This window comes from Heterodontus francisci, chromosome 20 (genome assembly GCF_036365525.1).
Source record: "Heterodontus francisci isolate sHetFra1 chromosome 20, sHetFra1.hap1, whole genome shotgun sequence".
NCBI classification, from domain to species: Eukaryota; Metazoa; Chordata; class Chondrichthyes; order Heterodontiformes; family Heterodontidae; genus Heterodontus; species Heterodontus francisci.
Window position 1 is genome coordinate 31850935 of NC_090390.1, and position 27555 is coordinate 31878489.

The 27555-nt window shown below is 44.0% G+C and overlaps 1 protein-coding gene across 1 annotated transcript in view; it reads left to right on the forward strand.

The window, feature by feature from the left end:
* The window catches only part of papss2b (3'-phosphoadenosine 5'-phosphosulfate synthase 2b), an 88169-nt gene that overhangs the window by 16611 nt on the left and 44003 nt on the right, over window positions 1-27555 (forward strand). The window contains exons 2-4 of the mRNA XM_068052518.1: window positions 20911-21025; window positions 21578-21813; window positions 24301-24439. Coding sequence (XP_067908619.1) covers window positions 20911-21025; window positions 21578-21813; window positions 24301-24439 — 490 coding nt within the window. The remainder of the gene's footprint in view (window positions 1-20910; window positions 21026-21577; window positions 21814-24300; window positions 24440-27555) is intronic.

A 27555-nucleotide genomic window follows, 5' to 3' on the forward strand; every position in this document is an offset into this window, starting at 1 on the left:
GAGGGTAGGGATCCTGAAGAACCAAGACAGTGTGGAGTGGGCTTCGCCATCAGAAACTCTTTGCTCAGCATGATAGAGCCACCTTCAAATGGCTCAGAACGCATACTCCCTGGTGTGCAGCAAAGTTAGACTCAAACCAAAGAAGCTACATCACTCCAAGCAGAAGGGCCACCCGCGCATCAACACTAACAGAATTTCTTATCCACAGCTGTTACATAGGTTTCTAAATCCGACTGCTCACCGCCTCTGGTCCAGTACACCTACTCAGCATCTATGCTCCAACACTCTGCTCCCTACCTGAAGTTAAAGACCAGTTCTATGGGGAACTCCATAATATCATTAGTAGCATTCCCAATACTGAACATTTGTTCCTGCTGGGGGACTTTAACGCCAGGGTTGGGGCCGGCCATGACTCATGGCCCTCCTGCCTTGGGCGCTATGGCATTGGAAGGATGAATGAGAATGGACAGAGACTGCTGGAGTTGTGTACCTATCACAACCTCTGCATCACCAACTCGTTCTTTCATACTAAACCCTGTCACCAGGTTTCATGGAGGCACCCAAGATCACATCGTTGGCACCAGCTGTACCTCATCGTCACAAGGCGAGCCTTTATAAACAGTGTTCAAATAACTCCAAGCAGAAGGGCCACCCGTGCATCAACACTATCAGAATTTCTTATCCACAGCTGTTACATAAGTTTCTAAATTCACTTGAAAAAGCCCTTCCAAACACTCCTACAGGGGTTGCAGAGACCAAGTGAGCCCACATCAGAGATGCCATCTATGACTCAGCAATGACCACCTATGGCAAACGTGAGAAGCAGAATGCAGACTGGTTTCAACCTCACTTTAAAGAGCTGGAACTTGTCATAGCCGCTAAGCGCATTACATTGTTGAACTACAAGAAAGCCCCCAGCGAGTAAACATCCGTAGCACTTAAAGTAGCCAGAAGCGCTGCACAAAGAACAGCCAGGCGCTGTGCAAATGACTACTGGCAACACCTATGCAGTCGTATTCAGCTGGCCTCCGACACCAGAAACATCAGAGGAATGTATGATGGCATTAAGAGAGCTTTTGGGCCAACCATCAAGAAGATCGCCACCTCCCCCCCCCAAGTCTAAATCAGGGGACACGATCAATGACCAACGCAAGCAAATGGACTGCTGGGTGGAGCACTACTTAGAACTGTACTCCAGGGAAAATGTCACTGAGACTGCCCTCAATGCAGCCCAGTCTCTGCCAGTCATGGATGAGCTGGACGAACAGCCAACAAAATCGGAACTCAGTGATGCCATTGATTCTCTAGCCAGTGGAAAAGCCCCTGAGAAGGATGGCATTACCCCTGAAATAATCAAGAGTGCCAAGCACTCCATGAACTGCTTTGCCTGTGCTGGGATGAGGGAGCAGTACCACAGGACATGCACGATGCCAATGTCATCACCCTCTATAAGAACAAGGGTGACCGCGGTGACTGCAACAACTAAGTAGTTTAATGCTTGTTAAATCAGGGAGACTTTGCCATGAATTAGGTACCTATTATAAATAACTGAAGATATTACAATTCAGTTCTTAAGTCCAACAAAACAAGCTCAACATCCAAGTATTAATGTTCAACTTTTAGTAGAAAGTAATTCTGACTGTTCACAGCCCCTGATAAATGGACCACGTTTTCATGTTTAGATTGTGCCCATCAGATTCAAGGAGATCAGTGCTGGGGGATGGAACATGTTCCCATTTCCGCTTTAGAAAAGTCATGAAGATGACTGATATAGCAAATAGAAAAAGTCACCTTCGGTGCAGTGAGTTTCGGGGTGGGGAAGCAGGTGAGAAGCTGTAGTGAAGCTGGTTGAGTTGTGCCTGACCCCGGACATTATTGATGTTGATGGAAAGAGGGTAGTGCTGACCTTAGTGCTGAAGACTTGTGCCCCAGAACTAACCATGCCTCTGGCCAAGCTGGTCCTGTACGGCCACAACACTGCTATCTACCCGGCAATATGGAAAATTGCCCAGGTATGTCCTGTCTACAAAAACCAGAACAGGTCCAATCCAGGCAATTACCGCCTCATCAGTCTACTCGCAACCCTCATAAAAGTGAGGGAAGTTGTCATTGGCAGTGCTATCACTAGCAGTTACACAACAACAACCTGCTCACCAATGCTCGGTTTGGTTTTTACCAAGAGCACTTGGCTCCAGACCTCACTACAGATTTGGTCCAAAAATGGACAAAAGAGCTAGATTCCAGAGGTGAGGTAAGTGTTACTGACCTTGACATCAAGGCAGCATTTGGCCAAGTGTGGTATCAAGGAGCACTAGTAAGATTGAAGTTAATGGGAATCAGGGAAAAATCTCCAATGGCTGGAGAATTAGCTGGTACAAAGGTTGATGGCAGTGGTTGTTTGATGGGAATGGTTGTTGGAAGTCAATCATTGTAGTCCCAGGACATTGCTACAGGAGTTCCTCAGGGTAGTGTCCTAGGCCCAACCAGTTGCTTCTTCAATGACTTTCCTTCCATCATAAGGTTAGAAGTGGGGATGTTCACTGATAATTGCACAATGTTCAATTCCATTCACAACCCCTCAGATACTGAAGCAGACCATGAAGCAGCAATTCCAAGATAACATTCAGGCTCGGGCTAATAAGTGGCAAGTAACATTCACGTCACACAGGTGTCAGGCAGTAACCATCTTCAACAAGCATGAGTCTGATCAACACCCTTGACATTCAATGGAATTACCACAGAAAGCAGTTGAGGCCAAAACATTGTATGTTTTCAAGAAGGAGTTAGATATAACTCTTGGGTCTAAAGGGATCAAAGGGTATGGGGAGAAAGCGGGAACAGGTTACTGCGGCAACAGGAGTTGGATGATCAGCCATGATCATAATGAATGGTGGAGCAGGCTCGAAGGGCCGAATGGCCTACTCCTCCTATTTTCTATGTTTACCATCACCAAATACCCCCCATCAACATCCTGGTATGGAGGGGAGTGGAGGGGGGGGGGGGTGCGGTGGTGTGGGGGCAGCGGTCCCCATTGTCCAGAAACCTAACTGGTCCAGTCATGTAAATACTCTGATTATCTGAGCAGATATTCTGTGGTGAGTGACTCACCTGTTGACTCCCCAAAGCCTGTCCACCAATTGCAAGGCACAACTCAGATGCATGAAGGAACACTTTCCACTTGCCTAGATGAGTGCAGCTTCAGTAACACTCAAGAAGTTCGACATCATCCAGGACAAAGCAGCTTGATTGATTGGCACCCCATCCACCATCTTAAACATTTACTCCCTCCACCACAGGGTGTACCATGTACAAGATGTACTGCAGCAACTTGCCAAAGCTTCTTTGACAGCATCTTCCAAGCCTGCAATCTCTACCGCCTAGAAAAACAACAGCAGAAGCCACATGGGAATGCCACCACCTCCAAGTTCCCTCCCAACCCACATGCCACCTTGTCTTAAAATATATTGTCATTCTTTCATCGTCACTGGGTGAAAATCCTGGAAATCTCTATCCAGTGGTACTGTGGCAGCACCTACACCACATGGACTACAGCCATTCAAGAAGACAGCTCACCACTACCTTGTCTAGGGAAGTTTGGGATGGGGATTAAGTGCTGACCTTGCCAGTAATGCACACACATGTTCATCTGATGAATAAATAAAGAAAAAAAGCATATTTTCATTTTATGTTGCAAATTAAAACCAGGTTATATATTGGAAGAGACACTGTTGCTACTTGCTCAGTTAAGAGGTCTGAAAGCCTCTTGTGACTTACAATGTGAAAGGGCCCTTTATGAAAACTCTCCCATTTGCATCCATAGCCACCCAATGACCTAGGTAGTTTGGCCTTACTATCAGATGAATATCTGCAAGGTCACGATTACTGATGACCATCTCTGATCATTTTGTTTCTCATCATGTGCATCACCATTCACACCTTTTAATCCATTCACCTTCTTATGCTATCCCTGAGATAGAACTCCTTAACCACAGTCTCTCCAACTTTTCCTCTTGCATCAGCCCCTCGGTTACTCTGCTTAATAACTACTTTACTGCCATTTGGATACCCTTGTGCATGCTAATTTTTTTTATTCATTCATGGGATGTGGGCATTGCTGGCTAGGCCAGCATTTATTGCCCATCCCTAATTGCCCTTGAGAAGGTGGTGGTGAACTGCCTTCTTGAACCTTACTTGTACTTCTTTCAATGTAGTATACTGTATTTGCTGCTCGCAATGTGGTCTCCTCTACATTGGGGAGACCAAACGCAGACTGGGTGACCGCTTTGCGGAACATCTCCGCTCAGTCCGAAAGCATGACCCCGAGCTTCCGGTTGCTTGCCATTTCAACACACCCCACTGCTCTCATGCTCACATCTCTGTCCTGGGATTGCTTCAGTGTTCCAGTGAACATCAACGCAAGCTCGAGGAACAGCATCTCATTTACCGATTAGGCACACTACAGCCTGCCAGACTGAACATTGAGTTTAATAATTTCAGAGCACGACGGGCCCACCATTTTACTTTTATTTTTAGTTATTTTTTCTTTTCTCTTTTTTATATTTTTTGTGTTTATTTTATTTTATTTTATCTTAGTTTGTTCAGTTTGCCTACCCACTTTTTTTTCATGGTTGTGCTTGTGGCTGTTCAGTTTTAAGTCCATTAACACCCTATCTGTACTAATGCTTTATCTTTCAACACGCCATTAACATATTGTTTACCTCAGCTCCTTGACCTTCTGGTCAGTTATTCTTTGTGACCTTGTCCTATATACACCTTCTTTGTTATCTCTTGCCCCACCCCTGCTTTACTTGCTTAAAACCTTTCACATTTTTAATATCTGCTAGTTCTGAAGAAGAGTCACTGACCTGAAACGTTAACTCTGCTTCTCTCTCTTCAGATGCTGCCAGACCTGCTGAGTATTTCCAGCATTTCTTGTTTTTATGCCTTCTTGAACCAATGCAATCCATGTGGGGTAGGTACACTCACAGTGCTGTTAGGAAGGGAGTTCCAGGATTTTGACCTAGTGACAGTGAAGGAGCAACAATATAGTTCCAAGTCAGGATGGTGTGTGGCTTGGAGGGGAACTTGCAGGTGGTGGTGTTCCCATGCATCTGCTGCCCTTGTCCTTCTAAGTGGTAGAGGTCGTGGGGTTTGGAAGGTGCTGTTTAAAGGAGCCTTGGCGCGTTGCTGCCGTGCATGCTGTAGATGGTACACACTGCTGCCACTGTGCATCCGAGGTGGAGGGAGTGCCTGTTTGTGGATGAGCTGCCAATCAAGCGGGCTGCTTTGTCCTGGAAGGTGTTGAGCTTCTTGAGTGTTGTTGGAGCTGCACCCATCCAGGCTAGTGGAGAGTACTCCATCATACTCCTGACTTGTGCCTTGTAGATGGTGGATAGGTTTTGGGGAGTCAGGAGGTGAGTTACTCACCTCAGGATTCCTAGCCTCTGACCTGCTCTTGTAGCCATGCTATTTTTATGGCTACTCCCATTCAGTTTCTGATCAATGGTAACCCCCAGGATGTTGATAGTGGGCGATTCAATGATCGTAATGCCATTGAATGTCAAGGGGAGATGGTTAGATTCTCTCTTGTTTAGATAGTCATTGCCTGGCACTTGTGTGGCACGAATGTTACTTGCCACTTATCAGCCCAAGCCTGGATATTGTCCAGGTCTTGCTGCATTTCTACACGGACTGCTTCAGTATCTGAGGAGTCGCGAATGGTGCTGAACGTTGTGCAATCATCAGCGAACATCCCCACTTCTGACCTTATGATTGAAGGAAGGTCATTGATGAAGCAGCTGAAGGTGGTTGGGCCTAGGACACTACCCTGAGGAACTCCTGCAGTGATGTCCTGGAGCTGAGATGATTGACCTCCTACAGCCTCAACCATCTTCCTTTGCGCTAGTTATGACTCCAACCAGCAGAGAGTTTTCCCCTGATTCTCACTAACTCCAGTTTTTCTAAGGCTTCTTGATGCCATACTCGGTCAAATGCTGCCTGGAATATCCTGGAAGTTCTCCACCCCCACTGCTCTCCCTTGTACAACAGGCATTTCTTTGGTCTCAGGTCAATGGACCAGATGCTACAGCACATGGAGTACATCTAATCGAGCTGCCCATCACCAGATTTATCTTCACCATCCCAAGCGGTTAGGCATTTCTCTCTCTTCTGCTGGGTAGTAGTGGAGGGCAAGCTCAAAATCCTTTCCCATGAAACCCATGCAACCTCCTTCCTTACCTCACTTCATGAGGTGAACATGGTCTTCTTTGTTTCAAAAATTGAGATTAGTGTGTGTCTGCCTCTTTCTCTCTGCACTGTACTCTCACACTAATCACCCCTCCTAATTGTTTTCCCAACCTAGCCCTCAAGAACACAAGAACACAAGAAATAAGAGCAGAAGTAGACCATAAGGCCCATCGAGCCTGCTCAGCCATTCAGTACGATCATGGCTGATCTTGGGCTTCAGTTCCACTTTCCTGCCCGCCCCCCATATCCATTGATTCCCTGCGAGACCAAAAATCTATCATAGCCTTGCATGTATTCAATGATGGAGCATCCACAACCCTCTGGGGTAGAGAATTCCAAAGATTCACTCATCCTTACACTTGGCAGTCTTCCCATCTCTTCCCAAGCCATCATTAAAATTTACTTCCTTTAGCAAGCCCACCACCTGCTATGTCAACCTCTTTAAACCCATTTTCTCAGCAACCAGCTTTGCACTCACCTGTCTTACTCTACACTATCTGAATCCTTTCAGTTCCCTTTCCGCTTTACGCTACAGCACCGAGACCACTTTGGTCAAAGTAATCATCCTATTTGACTGCAACAGCTCACTGTCCTTTGTAATTTTCCTCAATTTTTCCATCACTTGTAACATCCTTCATTCCTGTTCACCACCACTCTTCACATCGACCTCCATAGCACCATTGCTCTTGTAGTTCTGTTGGTACCTGTACAACACAATCACTGCATCTTCTCAAATGCTTTCTCCTTCTATATGCATGGTTGACCTCTGTTGTCTCAAATGGTGCCAACTTGGTTCATCCCATTTATGGTCTACTTCCTTCTCCTTGATGGCATCTGCAAACACAGGAGAAAATGTAAGCTGATGATATCCATGTATACCTCACTGTCACCACTCCAGGGTTAGTATTTGACTTCCTTTCTGACATTAAGTCCTGGATGATACAAAACTTCCAAAAGCTCAGTATCAGAACAAATGACGTCATCCTGCTCAGCTCTCACTATCACCAATGAGCTTTGGTGCTGACTCCATAAGCTTCCCTGCCTGCTTGCTAAGACTAAGGCCCTGATGGTGTGGAAGCTCAGCATTATATTCAAAGCTGAGCTGAGATTTCTACCCCATAATACAGTCCATCACCAAAACTAACTTTTTCTAGACTAACTAACTTCTAGAATGTTGTCCGTTTACATCCCATCCCCTCTGATGCCGACACCCTCATCCACATCATCATCACCTTGAGTTCCAACTTCTCAAGTGTTCTTTAATCTGGCCTTGCTTCCTTCGTCCAGACCACAGCTAATCCAGCATTTCTTGATTCAAGTTCCCTCCTGAACTGACACCATGCCTATCCTCACCAAGCTCCACTGGTTCTCTGATTCCCAACAAATCTGGATTCTTGTCTTCATTTTAAAATTGCTTTAAAAGCCTGTCCCACCCCGTTAATCATTTCCAGCTGAACATCCCAGCCCACATCATTCACTCACCCGATTCCCAACCACGCCTTGTTCTCCATTCGTTCCACCCCACATCAAAGATTGATTTTTAAGTCCATATCCTCTGAAATATTCTGACAAAAGCACTTTGCCTTACTTCACCTTGCCTAATATTCATAAACCGACTCAAAGGACTGAGTTTTGCAGCAAGGCCTCAGGTCCCAATATTAGCAGGTGTCGCTTCTGTTCAGGCGTTCAGCGGCCAGCCTCGCACAATCTTACGGCAACTGACCAATTAATTCTGGGTGGCATGGGGTCCATCCACTGCAGGAGCGGCAATCAAGGCATCAATTGATGCCGCGCAACATTTAAAGGGCTGCCAGCCCTGTTTTCATTGCTGACTGCCTTCCGGGAGCCTCTGCCTGCCTTCCGGGAGCCTCTGCCTGTCTGCCTGCCTTCCGGGAGCCTCTGCCTGCCTTGTGATGAGGGAACTGAACGGAAGCCTACAGTCACAATGGCAGATGGAAGGCTCTGGGTGGCCCCATGGTTCAGTGATGCCTCCCTGCAGATTCTCTTCTAGACAGCCAGGGCAAGACGGCAGGTCCTCTTCCCCTGGGACAGGAGGAGGAGACTAGCCCAACTGACCAAGCAAGCCTGGACAAAGATTGCAGAGGAGATCAGCAGCCATGGGGTCACCCCAGAACCTGGATCCAGTGCATCAAGTGCATCAATGACCTTATTCGTCTGCCAAGGTGAGCACTCCATATGTCTTTTCCCTTTGAGTTGGCATGTGGCAATGTGAGAGGGAGGCCTTGGTGGAGAGGGAGTGACCACCCAGGCAGTGGCAATGGGGTCAGGCAGTGGCATATTTTCTCAGAAGCAAGGCTGCATCTTGGTGAGAGGTCCCCATCTGTGAATGCTGACTCTCACAAAATCCCTGGAAGATGGCCACATGCAGGAGGCACTGGTGTGCCCCAGTTATGGACTGCTGGACCCCCACCAGCATAGGCATTGTGATTGTCCCCGTGTTCATTTTTGTGCCTGCAGGAGAAGACAGCACATAACACAGAGGTAAGGACTAAGACTGGTGGAGAAATGCCATAGCAACACATCCTGACCCCCATGGAGGAGAAGGTCTTGGAAATGCCAGGGCACAAGAGCGTCTGCTCTATCACTGATGGCAAAGCAGCAGTGCCCCCCCAAGAGGGTGAGTGGATGAGTGCAGGGCACAAGGGTGTATATGGCACACGCAAGGCATAGATCTAATTGTGTCCTTGATTGGGGACATGGAGCTCCGCGTGGGAACCCTTAAACCTTCAATCTATATGTTCTCTCATGCAGGTTAGGATCATGCCGAAGTGTGGACAGCTGGAGGGACTGGGGTCTAGCCGGCTGCTTCTGAGGAGGAGGAGAGATCCTCAGAGATTGCACCATCATATCATTCCCTCACATCCTCCACCAGCTTGGATACTCTCACTTTGGTGAGAATCTGTTCATGCTTAGAATCGGGCACACAACCTGGTGAGCATGGCACAGATGTGGCCAAGCAGCTGATGGAGGCTGTGAAGGCTGAGGCCTTTAATAGTCACAGGACTGTGGGAGGCCAAGTCCATGCTGAACCCCGGGCTGATGACATGCCTCTGGAGTCATCAGCATGATGACAAATGCTGCAGCTGCAGCGAGAGTGAAGGGAACATCTGGCAGAGCTTCCAGGGACTATGTGCTCCCATGCGTGGACGATGGAGGAATCCATCCAGGCCGTGAATGCTACTATGACTCTGGTGTGTATGCACATGGCTTCCTCCATGCAGAGATTGGCAACCCTCATGGAGAGCCTGATCCAGCAGACCACCCAGTGGATGCCAGAGATGTATGCAGACCTGCATACCGTCGCCTTGTCCATGAGCTCAATGCAGTAGTGGCAAAGCGAGAGGGGAAAGCAGCACCTGGACTCTCCATGCAGGTCCTTGCATTTCTCAGGTCAGCGGGGAGGTACAAATGTGCCTTGCAAAGGAGGAGGATCAGCTGCCTTCTACATTTGGGGGTTCCTCTCAGGGTGCACCTGGTGTGGACAGCAGCACCTCAGGCCCTCTGCCGGTGACAACACTGCCTTGAGTAGCAACACATTTCTCCCTATAAATAAAATAGCTAACCATGCAAACATCAATAGAGAGCAGCACAACTGTATTAGCTAACTAGCAAGCAGAATAGTATGCAATGCAAATGCGAAGCACTTTTGTTGACAGAATACAGCTAGCTACATCATGTTACAGGATGGTAGATAGACCTTATCGGATGACCTCTGTGGATTCACACTGTGTCAGGAGTGCAAATTCATCCAATAAATCATGAATCTCAAGGGGAGGATTGTTATTGTGGTTATTGAGGTGAGGCAGTTGAAAAATTAGCAATAGGAAGATGGACCATTTCTCACACTGCTATTATCACAAGGCAATTAAGCCATGATGGTCTCTGTGCAACTTCTCCAGTTGCTTGTAATATGTGTCTGAAGACAGGGCAGCAAACAAAAGGGTAGTGATCTCCAAATCAGGATAATTTTATAGGATGAAGCAGATTGTACTTCAGAAGAGTCATGTAAAACAGAAAAGCAGAATGGGACAGTTGGTAGCCAAGACTCGTTTATTCATCATGAATAACTAGGTCCTGGATTCTAAAACACAGACACAACAGCATCTCTCATGGACAAAATGTCACTTACTCACCAAAGCTAAAGACAAAATTAGATAAGCACAATTACAAATAAAGAGTGCCCTTCAGTTCCTTCAATAAAGCGATTCTCTTAAATTCACTTATGTCTATATCTCAGTCTATCACTGTCAATTCTGATTCAGCTTTGACAAGATAATCATTAACAAAAAGCTTTTCTGCAAAAAGTTGAAAAGTTAAGCGGTTGTTACTGCATGTATTACTCAGTTACAAAATATTTAGTCACTATCTGTAAGATCATACTCCAGACTAACCAATTTATGCCCAAGCCAAATCTCTCACCTGTTAGCAAAGGTGCACTTTTAACATAATGTAATTATGTAATGATACAGACAACTTTCAAATGACATTGGCCACTCAGATTATCTGCCCTCAAACTGGTTAGTAAATGATGCACATTGCTGTTACTGTTCTTTGATATACTTGTAAAACTTGAACTTTAATCCAATTCACAGTAGAAAATCTCAGTTAATGACTGTTCCCAACATGCTTATTGAAACATAATAAATTTTTACTCTGTCTTCCCAGACAGGTGTAAAACTGCAAATGCAGCATGGATTGTATTCAGGAATGGTGGACAATTCATTATAGATTAAGGTTTATTAAAGCTATCAATTACATTGTATTTATTAACTGTTGTATATGGGTCAGCAGCATCCTGTTTTTGCCACTATCACTCAGTCCCATCACACTGTACTCTTGTATTCATGAATAACTTACAGTGCTGACTTCTGGAGATTCCTTTGATTTTCTTCCTGTTTTCCCCTCAATACAATTTCCGGAACAATGTGATTCCAATTGGATAGCAGCAGAATTGCGGCATCTATGTAGAAGTAAAAGTCCAGCAATTTTCAACATGTCACTGAGCTTGTGCCCCAAGTAAAAGCAATGTGTGCCAGAGCATAGATGTTGAGACATTCCCTCAATTACTTTTGCCATTTTAAAATGAGTTTACATTTTTACATTTACATGCTAGGTTATTTTAAAACCCAAGGTTAAAGACTTGGAGCAAGCATATTCAACTTTTTCACGTTGTGGGGGGGCACATTACAATTTTTGTCTTGCATAGGGGGCCTGTGAGACAATTTCACAAAGATAATGGCATTAAAAACTTATCTTACTATTAATCAAAACAACAACAACAATGTATTTTTGTGAAGAAGCTTTGAATGAGAAGACAAATTTATTGACTTACTTTCATGTCACGATGTTGGACACTGACTTAGTGAGACACCTGGCTGTTTTGTTTGCTTGCACAAGTAGTCAATGTCTGCCCATACAATTTTTATAGCTATGCAAAGTATTCCGGATAGATGTCCATCTGTCAGGAGTGATCTTGATTGCTCTCTCTCACTCCTCTCTCTTTGACTGTCTTTCTTCCCCCTCCCTCTCTGTGTTTCCCCCACTCTGTGTTGTTCCCCCCCCCCCCCCCCCACTGCCTCTGTGTCGTTACCCCCTGTATAGTTCCCTTCCCTATCTGTGTCATTTGGACAAGTGGTAGAAGTGTCAGTGGGGGACCATTTCGGGGATAGTGACCATAACTCTGGAAGATTTAAGGTAATTATGGAAAAGGACAAAGATGGACCGCAAATAAAGGTACTGAATTGGGGGAAGGCCGATTTCAATATGATAAAACAGGATCTGGCCAAAGTGGACTGGGATCAGCTACTTGTAGGAAAGTCTACATCAGACCAGTGGGAGTCATTCAAAAAGGAAATAGTGAGAGTTCAGGGCCAACATGTTACCGTAAAGGTGAAGGGTAGGACCAATAAGTCCAGGGAACCCTGGATGTCAAGGGATATAGAGAATTGGATAAGGGAGAAAAAAGGAGGCTTATGACAGATTCAGAGGGCTGAAAACAGCGGAGGCCCTGGAGGAGTAGAGAAAGTGTAGGGGGGTACTTAAAAAAGTAATTAGGAGAGCAAAGTGGGGGCATGAAAAAACACTGGCAGGCAAGATAAAGGAAAATCCCAAGGCCTTTTTTAAGTATATTAAGGGTAAGAGGATAACCAGGGAAAGAGTAGGGCCCATTAAGGACCAATGTGGCAATCTGTGTGTGGAGCCGGAGGACGTAGGTGAGGTTTTAAATGATTACTTTTCATCTGTGTTCACTATGGAGAAGGACGATGTAGGTGTAGAGATCAGGGAGGGGGATTGTGATATACTTGAACAAATTAGCATTGAAAGGGAGGAGGTGTTAACGGTTTTAGCAGGCTTAAAAGTGAATAAATCCCCAGGCTCAGATGAGATGTATCCCAGGCTGTTATGTGAGGCAAGGGAGCAGATTGCAGGGGCTCTGACACAAATTTTCAAATCCTCTCTGGCCACAGGAGAGGTGCCAGAGGACTGGAGGACAGCGAATGTGGTACAACAATTCAAAAAAGGGAGCAGGGTTAAACAGGTAATTACAGGCCAGTGAGTCTAACATCAGTGGTAGGGAAAGTATTGGAAAAAGTTCTGAGGGACAGGATTAATCTCCACTTGGAGAGGCAGTGATTAATCAAGGATAGTCAGCATGGCTTTGTCAGGGGGAGATCATATATAACAAATTTGATTGAATATTTCGAGGAGGTGACTAGGCGTGTAGATGAGGGTAAAGCAGTTGATGTAGTCAACATGGACTTCAGTAAGGCTTTTGATAAATCCCGCATGGGAGATTAGTTAAGAAGTTAAGAGCTCATGGGATCCAGGGCAATTTGGCAAATTGGATCCAAAATTGGCTTAGTGGCAGGAGGCAGAGGGTGTTGGTCGAGGGTTATTTTTGCGATTGGAAGCCTGTGACCAGTGGTGTACCACAGGGATCGGTGCTGGGACCCTTGCTGTTTGTCGAGTACATTAATGATTTAGATGTGAATATAGGAGGTATGATCAGTAAGTTCATAGATGACACGAAAATTGGTGGTTTCATAAATAGTAAGGTGGAAAGCCTTAGATTACAGGACAATATAGATGGGCTGGTAAGATGGGCAGAGCAGTGGCAGATGGAATTTAATCCTGAGAAGTGTGTGGCGATGCATTTTGGGAGGATTAACAAGGCCAGGGCATATACAATGGATGGTAGGACCCTAGGAAGTACAGAGGATCAGAGAGACCTTGGTGTGCTTGTCCATTGATCACTGAAGGCAGCAGCACAGGTAGATAAGGTGGTTAGGAAAGCATACGGGATACTTGCCTTTAGTAGCCAAGGCATAGAATATAAGAGCAGGGAGGTTATGATCGAGCTGTATAAAACACAAGTTAGGTCACAGCTGGAGTACTGTGTACACTTCTGATTGCTACACTATAGGAAGGATGTGATTGCACTGGAGAGGATGCAGAGCAGATTGTTGCCTGGGTTGGAGCATTTCAGTTATGAAGAGAGACTGGATAGGCTAGGGTTGTTTTTCTTAGAGCAGAGAAGGCTGAGGGGGGACCTGATAGAGGTATACAAAATTATGAGGGGCATAGATAGGGTAAATAGGAAGAAACTTTTTCCCTTAGCGGAGGTGTCATAACCAGGGGGTATAGATTTAAAGTAAGGTGCAGGAGGTTTAGAGGGGATTTGAGGAAAACCAATTTCACCCAGAAGGTGGTTGGAACCTAGTACACACTTCTTGAAGGGGTGGTAGAGGTAGGAGCCCTCACAATGTTTAAGAAGTATTTAGATGACCACTTGAAACACCATAGCATACAAGGCTACAGGCCAAGTCCTGGAAAATGGGATTAGAATAGATAGGCTTGATGGCCAGTGTGGACACGGTGGGCCAAAGGGCCTGTTTCTGTGCTGTATATCTCTATGACTCTATGACTCTATTTCCCCCCTCTGTTGTTCCCCCTCTCTCTTTCTCTCTCTCTCTCTCTCTCTGTCTCCCCCTCTCTCTGACCCCTCCCCTCTTGCTCTGACCATCCCTCCTCCTCCCCGACCATTGCTGAGAGTGGGAACAGTGGTTTCCAAACTTTGGACAGCTTTGTGGTTTTTGGGCAGGCTTTTAAAAAGAAATTGGAACCCACCACAAACCTCTCCCCTGTCTGGGAAAGCCCTGATAGTTATATGCATGCAATCAATCCAGCGATGATCCCAAACCCAATGGACCTTTCCGTCTGACTGCCTAGATTGTTCCATTAGTGCACATAGTCACCGACCCTCTTGAACAGGACATTGGTCACCTCCTTGCTGCACTGTAGACTGGGAGATGCCACACATGACTCTAGTGGATCCCTGGAAAGATCCGGAAGCATAGAAATTGAGAGCTATGGTGATCTTCAGTATCACTGGTGTTGTCATTAGAGAGATACAGCACTGAAACAGGCCCTTCAACCCACCGAGTCTGTGCTGACCATCAACCACCCATTTATACTAATCCTACATCGATCCCATTACCCTCTCACATCCCCACCTTCCCTCAATTCTCCTACCACCTACCTACACTAGGGGAAATTTACAGTGGCTAATTTACCTATCAACCTGCAAGTTTTTTGGCATGTGGGAGGAAACCGGAGCACCTCGAGGAAACCCATGCAGTCACAGGGAGAATTTGCAAACTGCGCACAGACAGTACCCAGAACTGAACCCAGGACGCCAGAGCTGTGAGGCTGCAGTGCTAACTATTGCGCCACTGTGCCACCCGTGCATCTCAGCTCATCCTGCAGCATAGCACACAGATCAGTGACTGCCTCCCTGGAGAGTTGCAGTCTTCGCTGACACTGCTTCATGGACATCTGCAAGTAGTTGAGCCTTGGACGGTAAAGGCCTACTTCCCGATCCGAACCCGACCGGACCTGACGACATGTGTCGGGTGCGGTTCGGGTCAGGTCGCTTTTCTGGGTCTGGCTTTCTGGCTTAGCTCGGGTCAGGCTGGGTCCAGGTCGGGCTGTGTCCGAGTCAGACACACACAATATTAATTGGACTTGAAAGGTTGTTTAAAAAGATGAAGGTTGGAGCCACAAAGTCAGTGATTGTTTGGTTATGAGTTAAACAGAAACCCATGGAGTTGTGCCCAGACAGGTTGTCCCACACTGTCCCAGTATCTGTATTGCTTAAAATAAACACAGCAGTTGCCTGAAGGTTCAGAAAATCTCATTATACATTACCTAGACTCCTGCTTTACAGGTTGAAATACTTGCTGCAAGTACTGTACTGTACTGTATGTGTGTAGATTAGAGTCCTGACAGTGATTATTTTATATTTTTTATATAAATACTGTATATTTTAGATAATTAATCACTCAGGACCTTCCTGGTCGCTGCATCTCAGCTGCTCAGTGGATAAACTTGCAGCAAGTATTTCAACCTGTAAAGCAGGAGTCTAGGTAATTTATAGTGATATTTTCTGAGCCTTCAGACAATTTTAAGCAATACAGATACTGGTACAGTGTGGCACAACCTGTTTGGGCACAATTCCATGGGTTTCTGTTTAACTCGTGACCAAACAATCACTGACTTTGTGGCACTAATCTCCATCTTTTTAAACTACCTTTCAAGTCCAATTACAGTTTTTGTTGCATATCTGCACAACCTGGAAAAGTGAAAAAGGATTCGGAATCGGAAGGTACATAAAGTGAACATTCCGGTGGTCGGGTCGGACTCGGGTTGGGTTCGGGTCGGGCCGGGCTTGGGTCGGGCGCGGGAAAAAATGGAAGTACTCAGGCCGGGTCGGGCTCGGGTCCGATGTGGTTCTGTCAGGTTTGGGTTGGGGGTTTTTTTCCTGACCTGAGCAGGCCTTTATCGGACGGCACACTCTCTCCTGGGGATAGCCTCTTCTGCATGCAGGAGGCTTTTGGTTTGCCCTTCTGTGGCCTTCTCTGCTGTGCCCACCTCGAGGTTGGCTCTCTTGTTGGTCCTGAGGTTGTTGATGCACCTCTACCGGCACCTGGACCTCCTCCCTCTCTGCTGCTCCTCCTCCTCAATGAGGAGCCAAAGCCTGGGTGGATGACAGCCATGGCAGGTTGCCTCTCTCCTTGAGCAAGACTGCTCCCCCGGTTTCCCTCATTTGTTTCTTTCCAGCAAGTGCCACTGCTCTAATGGCACCTTGGCAGCATGTCCCATAATGATTGTACCTTTTCCCCCATTCTGTCATCATTTGGCAATGCCATCTGTGCACCACCCTCCCTGGCACGGTACGCTGGCTCACTCGATGGCTGGCTGAGAGAGCCAGCACTGAGCTCCCGCTCCCTGGCCGCCTCCTTTAACCAGGTGAGGCTCTGAAGTCCCATGGTTCCCATGCGCCATCAGTAAAATTCCAGTTAATTGGCCTCTTAAATATTTTGATTGCTCTCCGACCATGTTGATGTGTGAAGCCCACCCTCCATGCCAGCTGCCATCATTTAAATCCAGAAAGGATGTGAAGATGTTGGACTTCTGGTCAAACATCTTGCATTCTGATTTTCTGTCTCCCCCCCCCCCCCCACCTCCGAATCCATTCCAAGTGGCCCTGTGAAATTTAGGCCAAATCTCTCTTTTTGAGTTTGCTTTGGATTCCTGTCTCCCTCTGTCCAATTGTTGTTTCTTCCCAATGTCTTGTCTCTTTATCCAGACCGTCAGCCGCTTCGCCACTGTATGAATGTAAATTGTTGTGGATAATTCATGTGCATTCAGTATCTCGACTAATCCAAGTTAACATTGTTCCAGAAGCAGTAATGAATAGCTGCTTGAGCTACCCATTCAATCACTTATAAAATGCATATATTTAACTCCCTGTCATGCTGTGAAGACTGCCTCATGTAAGAGAGGGCTGCAAGGAAGTTTTCACTGGTTTACTTTGGCACAGGGAATTTTTAGGAATTGTGAGTGTGTTGTTCAATTCCCCTTGAGTGTGTGATTTTTTGTTAACCTGATGTTATCGCTGGCAGGTAGAAAGTACGGGAATGTTACTTTTGTTCAGTAGATGGCAAGACATAGGACTTACTCGTTTAAAATTTATTTCAGTTTCCATTTTACTATATCTTATTACCTTAACACCAGAATCGTTGCTAGGTGTAAATGTTAAAAATGAGGGTAGGTTTTTGATGTCGGATTAGTGTTCCCATTAAAGCTGGTGTAATAACACAAAATATTTACCAAATGTCATTGCCTGGTAAAATTACTCAGTTGTGCTTGGTGTACTTGCTGAATTGAATTACTCAGAAAATAAACACATTCAAGAAATAATAGCCTGATCTACTGCTTCAATGCCAGAAATGCTAATTTAATTCTTTAAATCTCCGCCAGGGGTGAAATTTGTGCAATCTCCTAGTTTCAGTTGCCACCTGTTACACCTTCTTATTATACTGCCCTATTAGTTGTCACGTAAAGGGCTCAATTTACAGTAATGGACTATGACCTAGATCTTATAATGCTCGAATTAACAAAAGGTACAGCACCGTAGGCATGAATTTCAAGCTTCAAAGACAATGGCACACTGTAAGGTTAAACTTTCGTAGTCACTTACATAACCGCCTCCATTCATGCAGTTCCTTTGTGAAAACTGTTTTAAATTGGTTTCACAGTTTCCAGAGACTCTCGACTGAATGCCCTCACCTTGTTCCTAATTTGAAATGGTCCTTGTTTATCTGATGCATCGTTCTCCAGCTATACCTTCTTGAATTTCTGAAATTATGACAATGATACCAAGCTCCCCTTTCTTATTGAACATTTGAATCCTCTCACTCACTTACATCTTTTATTTTCTGCTGTTTCATTCCTGTTTGGCACTATTTCCCATCAGCATGCTGTCTACAGCTGGGGATTACTACAGTAAGACATGCAAACAGTGGTTTGGTCGGTTGGAACAGTTTCTGAAAAAGTAATCAGCAAATAAGCTAGCAAACAATGACTACGAAATCAAATAAAGTTACAATAGTTATCACTACCGCACTTCAACAATGGCTTGTATTTGTCAGCATTTTTAATGTAATAAAATGTCCCAAGGCACTTCACAGGACCATTATCAGACACAGAAGGAAATATTTGGACAGGTGGCCAAAAGCTTGGTAAATAGGTAGGTTTTAAGGAGTGTCTTAAAGCAGGAGAGAGAGAGAGAGGCAGAGAGGTTTATGGAGGGAATTCCAGAGTTCGGGGCCTAGGAAGCTTAAAGCAGGGCTGTCAGCGGTGGGGTGAAAAAACTGGGAATGCACAAGAGGCAAGAATTGGAGGAGTCCAGAGATCTTGGAGGGTGGTAGGCCTGTTTTCGCCCATCTTCTGCAACCACTTCAAAGCAATACACTGAGGTACTTTCACATCCTGCATCCAGATATTTGCCAGTGGCAAATATGATTGGACTACTGTCATTGGTTCTGGATGCTGCATTCCTTCTAATGGGGGGAATTCATCCAATCAGAAATGTAGCTTTCACTTGCTATGAATAAAATGGCTGTCATGTCTGCCTACAGAACAACAGTGACTAGGCTTCAAAAGTCTGGTACAGGCCTTCCCCTAGACTAGGAGAAGACCAAACGGCCAGAAGCTTGAAGTCACGAACATAACTTATGAGCAACTAAGCAGCTGCATGATGCACTCAATGTGGTTCTGCAATATCTGTGGGATACGAAGTTTAAATTTTGTGTCATTTACGTTGTGGTAAAAAAAATTATTTACTGAACAAAGGACATGTCCTATTCGCCATCTCCCCCTGCCCGCCTACCCCCCCCCCCACAAACTCCCCTTAATGTTGTCCATGGGATATCTTCAGAAATGCACTACATAGGAAACTGAATTAGTTGGGGTACCCTGGCATCACAAGCACCGTCTCATTCAAAGTTGAGATGGAGGAAACACAACAAACAATGCACAATGCAGTGCCCCAGTTAAACTTAAATAAATTGAAAAACTTACATATACCTTTAAAAAATATTTTTATTTTCACTATTGCATTTACCATGGTCTCCAGAATTCTAGAACATTGACACAACACAAAATACAATATTTCTTATCTCATTAATACTTCATCATTCAATTTATTAATCAGGCAGTCATTCAATATGAACAGAATAATCATGGTGGCTCCGGCCATTATTCTATCTCTTCAGGCCTTCATTGCTATGCTATTAATTGTAAGAATTCCAATGAAAGATAAAACAGTCAGTCAAGGTTAACAGACAAAGGAAAAAATATCTTGCATTTCTAAAGCACCTTTCACAGCCGCAGAAAGCCCAGTTTGCAGCCAGTGAATTACTTTTGAAGTCTAATCCCTGCTGTGTGAGGCAAACATAGCAGCCATTTTATGCACAGCAAGATCCCATTCAAAACCCATGGAAATAAACTTGTCGTAAAAGTAGACATAGCACCAGACCACACAGGAGTTCAAGATAGACCCCGCCTCCACCATTACTATGTTGCACTTTGTACCATATTCTATACAGAATGCGAATCTATGGTTTGATCTCTCTGTTCTTTTGGAGTATAGATTGAGAAATGCACAGGAAAGTGGGATTCATTGGAGGGAATGCTATAAGAAGAACTCAAGCCGTAAAGTATTTTAGTCTTGGTTGAGGTTGTTCTGATGTACACCATTTATAGATTGTGGTTTGATTCTAGAAAGCAAAAGCCTGAAAACAAGGCTTTAATTATTGCATTGTGGGAAAGCACTGATGCAATGAGTTAGAAATGAGTGTAGAAGCACAATGTAAATCCATAGAGAAAGACTGCTTCTTTGTGAATGAACCACACAATTAACCACAAGTTCTGTTGCCTCAGAATGGAATTAGCAAATAATTACTGCCTATATAAGCTTGACTGAATGGTGCTACAAAATAGATTAACCTGTTCAGCATTGAACTTGGAAAAGTTTTACACTTGCCTATAGCTTCCATTTCCAACTAACAGGATGATAATCATCTAATTTATGCTTATAAGGCCAGTAACTAAAGATTAATCAACAACTGTGCCATGATAACTGTGAAGTAAGGACTGTCTGTGAAAGTAGAGGGGCGAAGCCTAGTCACACTCACCACATCATCATTTGCCATCATTTGCCTCAATGTTAACTGTCTGCAACATTCTGGTCAAGAAAGTGCACTGCTAATAGTCTCATAACTCAAAAAAAAACTGCAAGCTAATCTGTGATATACACCAACATATCGCATTTGCTTTTTTGTTATACATCACAAGGCAAATTAATTGAACTCAGAAAGGAGAACTCTTGAAGGTTTTACATTTGCATGTGGTTTGAAGGTTGATAATCATCCCATTTTTCTTCAGTACAAGATCACAGGCTAAAGTTTGGTAAGTGAACACATGTGGGAAGAGCAGCTTCTAATGGACTGCATCCTGTTTTTGTTAATCCGCTAGGACATGAGTTTAAACAAACAAAAGTCCTCAATCATTCTTTTCCCAGTATAATCCATTAAAGGACAGTACAAAGTACATCTCACTACTGCGCATTTGCTTTATTTAGGCACAACCTAAAGACACGTGGTAAACTTTCTTTTATTTACTTTCTTCTTGTGTTTTTCTATTGTATGGTAATACTGGAAAACTGGGCCCAGTAAATTTCTTTCTGGTAAAATGTCCAGTCAGAAAATTGCTAACATAAAACTTTTTCTATTCTCACAGGAAATTCAAAAATCCACCAATGTGATCTATCAGTCCCATCATGTTAGTCGAAGCAAGAGAGGCCAAATTGTTGGCACCCGTAGTGGATTTCGTGGTTGCACCGTCTGGCTGACAGGTAACATGTTATCTCAGATTATTTAGTATTGCATGTCAATCCATCAACATGATTATGGTAAAGATATCACACACTTCACTCCAGAACTTTTCATTAATTTCAGGCAATAAGCAAAGTGCTCCATGCTTTTTCAGTAGGTTTATACTTGCAAGTGCAATATTGCTCCTGCTCTTTCAACTGAGGCTAGTCTGCAGTATCAGAATTGGGGAGAGGGTGCAGGTAATCCCAGATTGCAGTAGCAGCAGGGATCAGATTAATAGGTGGGGAAAGCTGCCAGGAGTAACGGTGCTGGTACCATCAGCTTTTATGGTTGGACTTGTGAGGTAATACAGAAGTGTTGTAGGAAATGGAGAAACGGCGCACCACTCAGAAACTTCCCATGCGACCTGATTGTTCAAGTATTGCTACCTTTTCTACTCTCAATTTTGACAGCAGATATTTCACTCAGCAATTTTTTGCTCGTTTCTAGGGGTGTTTGTAACTTTGGATCTTTCTTTTAGGAATTTTAGGATACACATTCCAACTTAATTGACATTGATATTTTCTATTCAGGTCTATCAGGTGCTGGAAAGACCACCATTGGGTTTGCATTGGAGGAGTACTTGGTAACTCATGGTATTCCATGTTACTCTTTGGATGGAGATAATATTAGACAAGGACTAAACAAAAACCTAGGTTTCACCTCTGAGGACCGTGAGGAGAATATCCGGCGTATTGCTGAGGTGGCCAAACTGTTTGCAGATGCTGGTCTTGTGTGTATCACTAGTTTTATCTCTCCATTTTCAAGGGTAAGTTCATTCAAAAGAAGAAACTGACATGTTCAATTATGCAAATTCATTTCTGCCTCCATTCACTAGGTAGGTGGATAAATTATATATATATCAAGCTCTTTGACCATCATCCTCTTGATGGGAGCATTAAACTTCTTTGGGGGGAGGAATAATCCCAGCTGGGAAGGAATATCTCAAGGAATTGGTCTCCTAGAGATAAATGAAAGAGCAACATTATATGATACTATAGAGTTGTCTACAGAATGGCTTGTCCCAGCATCCTAACCAAAGAGGATAGCTTGGATGTGGAGCACCAATCCTGGGGGCAGAAAACAGGGAGTGGAGAGACAAGTGGTAAACATTTTCAAGCACCACAAGAAATATTACAGGCCTGCCATATACAGTTGTAAGTGATTGATCTGGGCATAGCTCTTGAATATTAGAGAATAAATAAGGAACATACTATTGTTCTTTTTATGTAGAACACCCATAATGTTTAGCACCAATTTCCATTATTGGAGCTTCATAGAACCAAATGGCATCTTTCTGCAAGCTACCCACTCTGAAAGATCAAAGTTTGTTAGAAATAGTTAACAAATTTTGGGCTCATCCTTTTCATTGACGCTTACATCTTGAGTTGCATATTTGATAAATTATATATAGGGGGAGATTAGATGAGTAAGTACATTTAATTCTTCATTCATAACTGTCAGTAAAAAGGCCCATTGCCCAAAGTTCTCTCCAGCAGGTAACTGCAAATGCAGGAAGAAGCAATTTGATCATTAACACGTAACTCTCAAAGGTTTCAGACATGGTCATTTAAGAGACAAAAAATTCAATTGATGATTTCATTACAGTATTCGCTGAAATGGGCATTTTAATTATTGAAACCCTCAATAACTCCCACATTGATGTGTTACAGTGAAAAGCTGAAGATATGTACAAAATACATCCAATAAGATTATTACAGGGAACATTTTCAGCTGGCTTGAATTACTTTTGTGTTTTGTTAACAAAAGCATTCTCTATCAAATACTGTTTAAATCATCAATTAAAAGTACTGAAAGGGTTGATATTATCCCAAACCCATGGAATACAATTTTTTTTTTTTATTCATTCACGGGATGTGGGCGTTGCTGGCCAGGCCAGCATTTATTGCCCATCCCTAATTGCCCTTGTGAAGGTGGTGGTGAGCTGCCTTCTTGAACCGCTGCAGTCCATGTGGGGTAGGTACACCCACAGTGCTGTTAGGAAGGGAGTTCCAGGATTTTGACCCAGTGACAGTGAAGGAACGGCGATATAGTTCCAAGTCAGGGTGGTGTGTGACTTGGAGGGGAACTTGCAGGTGGTGATGTTCCCATGTATTTGCTGCCCTTGTCCTTCTAGTTGGTAGAGGTCGTGGGTTTGGAAGGTGCCGTCGAACGAGCCTTGGTGCATTGCTGTAGTGCATCTTGTAGATGGTACACACTGCTGCCACTGTGCGTCGGTGGTGGAGGGAGTGAATGTTTGTAGATGGGGTGCCAATCAAGCGGGCCGCTTTGTCCTGGATGGTGTCGAGCTTCTTGAGTGTTGTTGGAGCTGCACCCATCCAGGCAAGTGGAGAGTATTCCTGACTTGTGCCTTGTAGATTGTAGACAGGATTTGGGGAGTCAGGAGGTGAGTTACTCGCCTCAGGATTCCTAGCCTCTGACCTGCTCTTGTAGCCACGGTATTTATATGGCTACTCCAGTTCAGTTTTCGGTCAATGGTAGCCCCTAGGATGTTGATAGTGGGGGATTCAGCGATGGTAATGCCGTTGAATGTCAAGGGGAGATGGTTAGATTCTCTTTTGTTGAAGATGGTCATTGCCTGGCACTTGTCTGGCGCGAATGTTACTTGCCACCTATCAGCCCAAGCCTGGATATTGTCCAGGTCTTGTTGCATTTCTACACAGACTGCTTCAGTATCTGAGGAGTTGCGAATGGTGCTGAACATTGTGCAATCATCAGCGAACATCCCCACTTCTGACCTTATGATTGAAGGAAGGTCATTGATGAAGCAGCTGAAGATGGTTGGGCCTAGGACACTACCCTGGGGTACTCCTGCAGTGATGTCCTGGAGCTCAGATGATTGACCTCCAACAACCACAACCATCTTCCTTTGCGCTAGGTATGACTCCAGCCAGCGGAGGGTTTTCCCCCTGATTCCCATTGACCTCAGTTTTGCTAGGGCTCCTTGATGCCATACTCGGTCAAACGCTGCCTTGATGTCAAGGGCAGTCACTCTCACCTCACCTCTTGAGTTCAGCTCTTTTGTCCATGTTTGAACCATGTTTAAAGCAACCTGATTTATTAATCAGCTGAATAAATGGCATCGCCTTGCCTTTTAACACAATACTTCTTCGGCTGACTGGATCACAAGATAGCCTGGCAGAAATATTTAAGCAAGAATTAATGTGAGTCAGTGGCCTCCAACAGTCACTATAAACCAATCGTGTTAATTTTGTCTGTTCATTTATATCTTTAGGATCGTGAAAAAGCAAGAAAAATTCACGAGGTCTCCAAACTTCCATTTTTTGAAGTCTTTATCGATGCTCCTTTAGATATCTGTGAAAGTCGTGATGTGAAAGGTCTTTATAAGAAGGCTAGAGCAGGAGAGATCAAAGGTATACATATCATTCTGGAGCAGAAGAGCTCTTGTGATAATACCATCAGCTAAATATACTCTGATATTGTGAGACCTAGCTCCACTACGACAAATTGTACCTTTCAGGATTGTTGATGGTTATCAGTTAATTGAAGAGCTGTATTTGTCTGCACAGTGAACATGCAGCTCCATTTTGTGCAGTGAAACAATGTTCATTTAACATGGTTATCAGTGAGAAGTGTGAGAAAAACAAAAGTCTAGGGACAGCATTGATATTTCACTCCTAATCAACAGCATGACCTTGTAAAGAAAATGCAGGAACATCAAACAACTGCAGTAAAAGCTGCACTGATTTTGGACTCTTAGTAGAAAGACAATGGAAATCTTAGGGAATTATTTGTGAGGAAAAAGCCCTCCTATTTTGCTTCTGCTTCAATACCCTAACAGCCCAAATTGCCTCTTTTGCACCATTACTGTAAAGTAATACGAACATTCGAACATACAAATTAGGAGCAGGAGTAGGCCACTCAGCCCCTCAAGCCTGCTCCGCCATTCAGTAGAGCATGGCTGAACTGATTGTAACCTCAAGTCGACATTCCCGCCTACCCCAATAACCTTTCACCCCCTTGCTTATCAAGAATCTATCTACCTCTGCCTTAAAAATATTCAAAGGATCTGCTTCCACCGCCTTTTGAGGAACAGTTCCAAAGACTCATGACCCTCTGAGAGAAAAAAATTCTCCTTATCTCTGTCTTAAATGGGCCACCACTTATTTTTAAACAGTGACCCCCTAGTTCTGCATTCTCCCACAAGATGAAACATCCTTTCCACATCCACCCTGTCAAGATCCTCAGGCTCTTATATGTTTCAATCAAGTCGCCTCCTACCCTTCTAAACTCCAGCGGATACAAGCCTAGCCTGTCCAGCCTTTCCTCATAAGAGAACCTGCCCATTCCAGGTATTAGTCTCGTAAACCTTCTCCGAACTGCTTCCGTGTTTACATCCTTCCTTAAATAAGGAGGCCAGTACTGTACACAGTACTCCAGATGTAGTCTCACCAATGCCCTGTGTAACTGAAGCATAATATCCCTATTTTTGTATTCATTTCCCCTAGCAATAAATTATAACATTCTATTAGCTTTCCTAATTACTTGCTGTACCTGCATACTAACCTTTTGCGATTCATACAGTAGGACACCCAGATCCCTCTACATCTCAGAGCTCTGCAATCTCTCACCATTTACATAATATGCTTCTTTTTTATTCTTGCTGCCAAAGTGGACAATTTCACACTTTCCCACATTTAACTCCATTTGCCAAGTCTTTGCCCACTCACTTAACCTATCTATATCCCTTTGTAGCCTCCTTATTTCCTCTTCACAACTTACTTTCCTACCTATCTTTGTGTCATCAGCAAATTTAGCAACCATACCTTCGGTCCCTTCATCCAAGTCATTTATATAAAATGTAAAAAGTTGAGGCCCCAGCACTGTGACACACCACTCGTTACATCTTGCCAACCAGAAAATGACCCATTTATGCCTACTCTCTGTTTTCTGTTGGTGAGCCAATCTTCTATCCATGCCAGTATGTTACCCCCTACACCATGAGCTTTTATTTTTCGCAGTAACCTTTGCTGTGGCACCTTATCAAATGCCTTCTGGAAATCTAAGTACAGTACTGATTCCTCTTTATCCACAGCACATGTTACTTCTTCAAAGAGCTCCAATAAATTGGTTAAACATGATTTCCCTCTCATAAAACCTAATAGAGATCTTTAAAATAATGAAAATGTTTGCTAGGGTAGACATAGAGAAGATGTTTCCACTTTTGGAGAATTCCAAAATTAGGTGTCATAAATATAAGATAGACACCAATAAATCCAATAAGGAATTCAAGAGAAACTTCTTTGCCCCAGAGAGTTGTTAGATTGTGGAACTCATTACCACATGTAGTAGTTGAGGTGAATAGCACAGATCTACTTAGGGGAAAGTTAGATATATATATGAGGGAGAAAGGGTCAGAAGGGTATGCAGATAGGGTAAAATGAAGTAAGGTGGGAGGAGGGGTGTGGGTGCATAAACTCATGTTGACTCTGCCTGATTGCCTTGAATTTTTCAAAGTGCCCTGCTGTAACGTCTTTAATAATAGCTTTTAATATTTTCCCTAAGACAGGTGTTAAGCTAACTGGCCTGTAGTTTCCTGCTTTCCGTCTCCCTCCCTTTTTGAATAAAGGAGTTACACTGGCTATTTTCCAATCTAATGGAACCTTCCCCAAATCTAAGGAATTTTGGAAAATTAAAACCAATGCATCAGCTATCTCACTAGCCACTTCTTTTAAGACCCTAGGATGAAGTCCATCAGGACCCGGGGACTTGTCTTCCCGCAGCTGCAACAATTTCCTCAGTACCACTTCCCTGGTGATAGTAATTTTCTTGAGTTCCTCGCTCCCTTCCATTTCCTGATTTACAACTATTTCTGGGATGTTACTTGTATCCTCTATAGTGAAGACCAATGCAAAATACCTGTTTAATTCATCTGCCATCTCCTTATTTATCCTTATAATGCACAGTCATGACTGTCCAAATTTACACTTTTTCCTATCCTGGATCATACATAGAATTTACAGCACAGAAACAGGCCATTCGGCCCAACTGGTCTATGTCAGAGTTTATGCACCCACGCACCTCCTCCCACCTTTCTTCATCTTACCGTATCTGCATACCCTTTTGACCCTTTCTCCCTCATATATATATATCTAACTTTCCCTTAAGTAGATCTGTGCTATTCACCTCAACTACTACATGTGGTAATGAGCTCCACAATCTAATCACTCTCTGGGGCAAAGAAGTTTCTCTTGAATTCCTTATTGGATTTATTAGTGACTATCTTATATTTATGACACCTAATTTTGGACTGCTCCAAAAGTGAAAGCATCTTCTCTATGTCTACCCGAGCAAACACTTCTATTATTTTAAAGATCTCTATTAGGTTACCCCTCAGCCTTTTCTATTCTAGGATCATGGATGTTACTTAAATCTAATCACTCCAGGTGCAGATGGAGAAATTGCACCCCGCCCCCCCACCCCCCCCCCCCCCCACCCCCACTTTATTAAAATTAATGGATGGAAAACA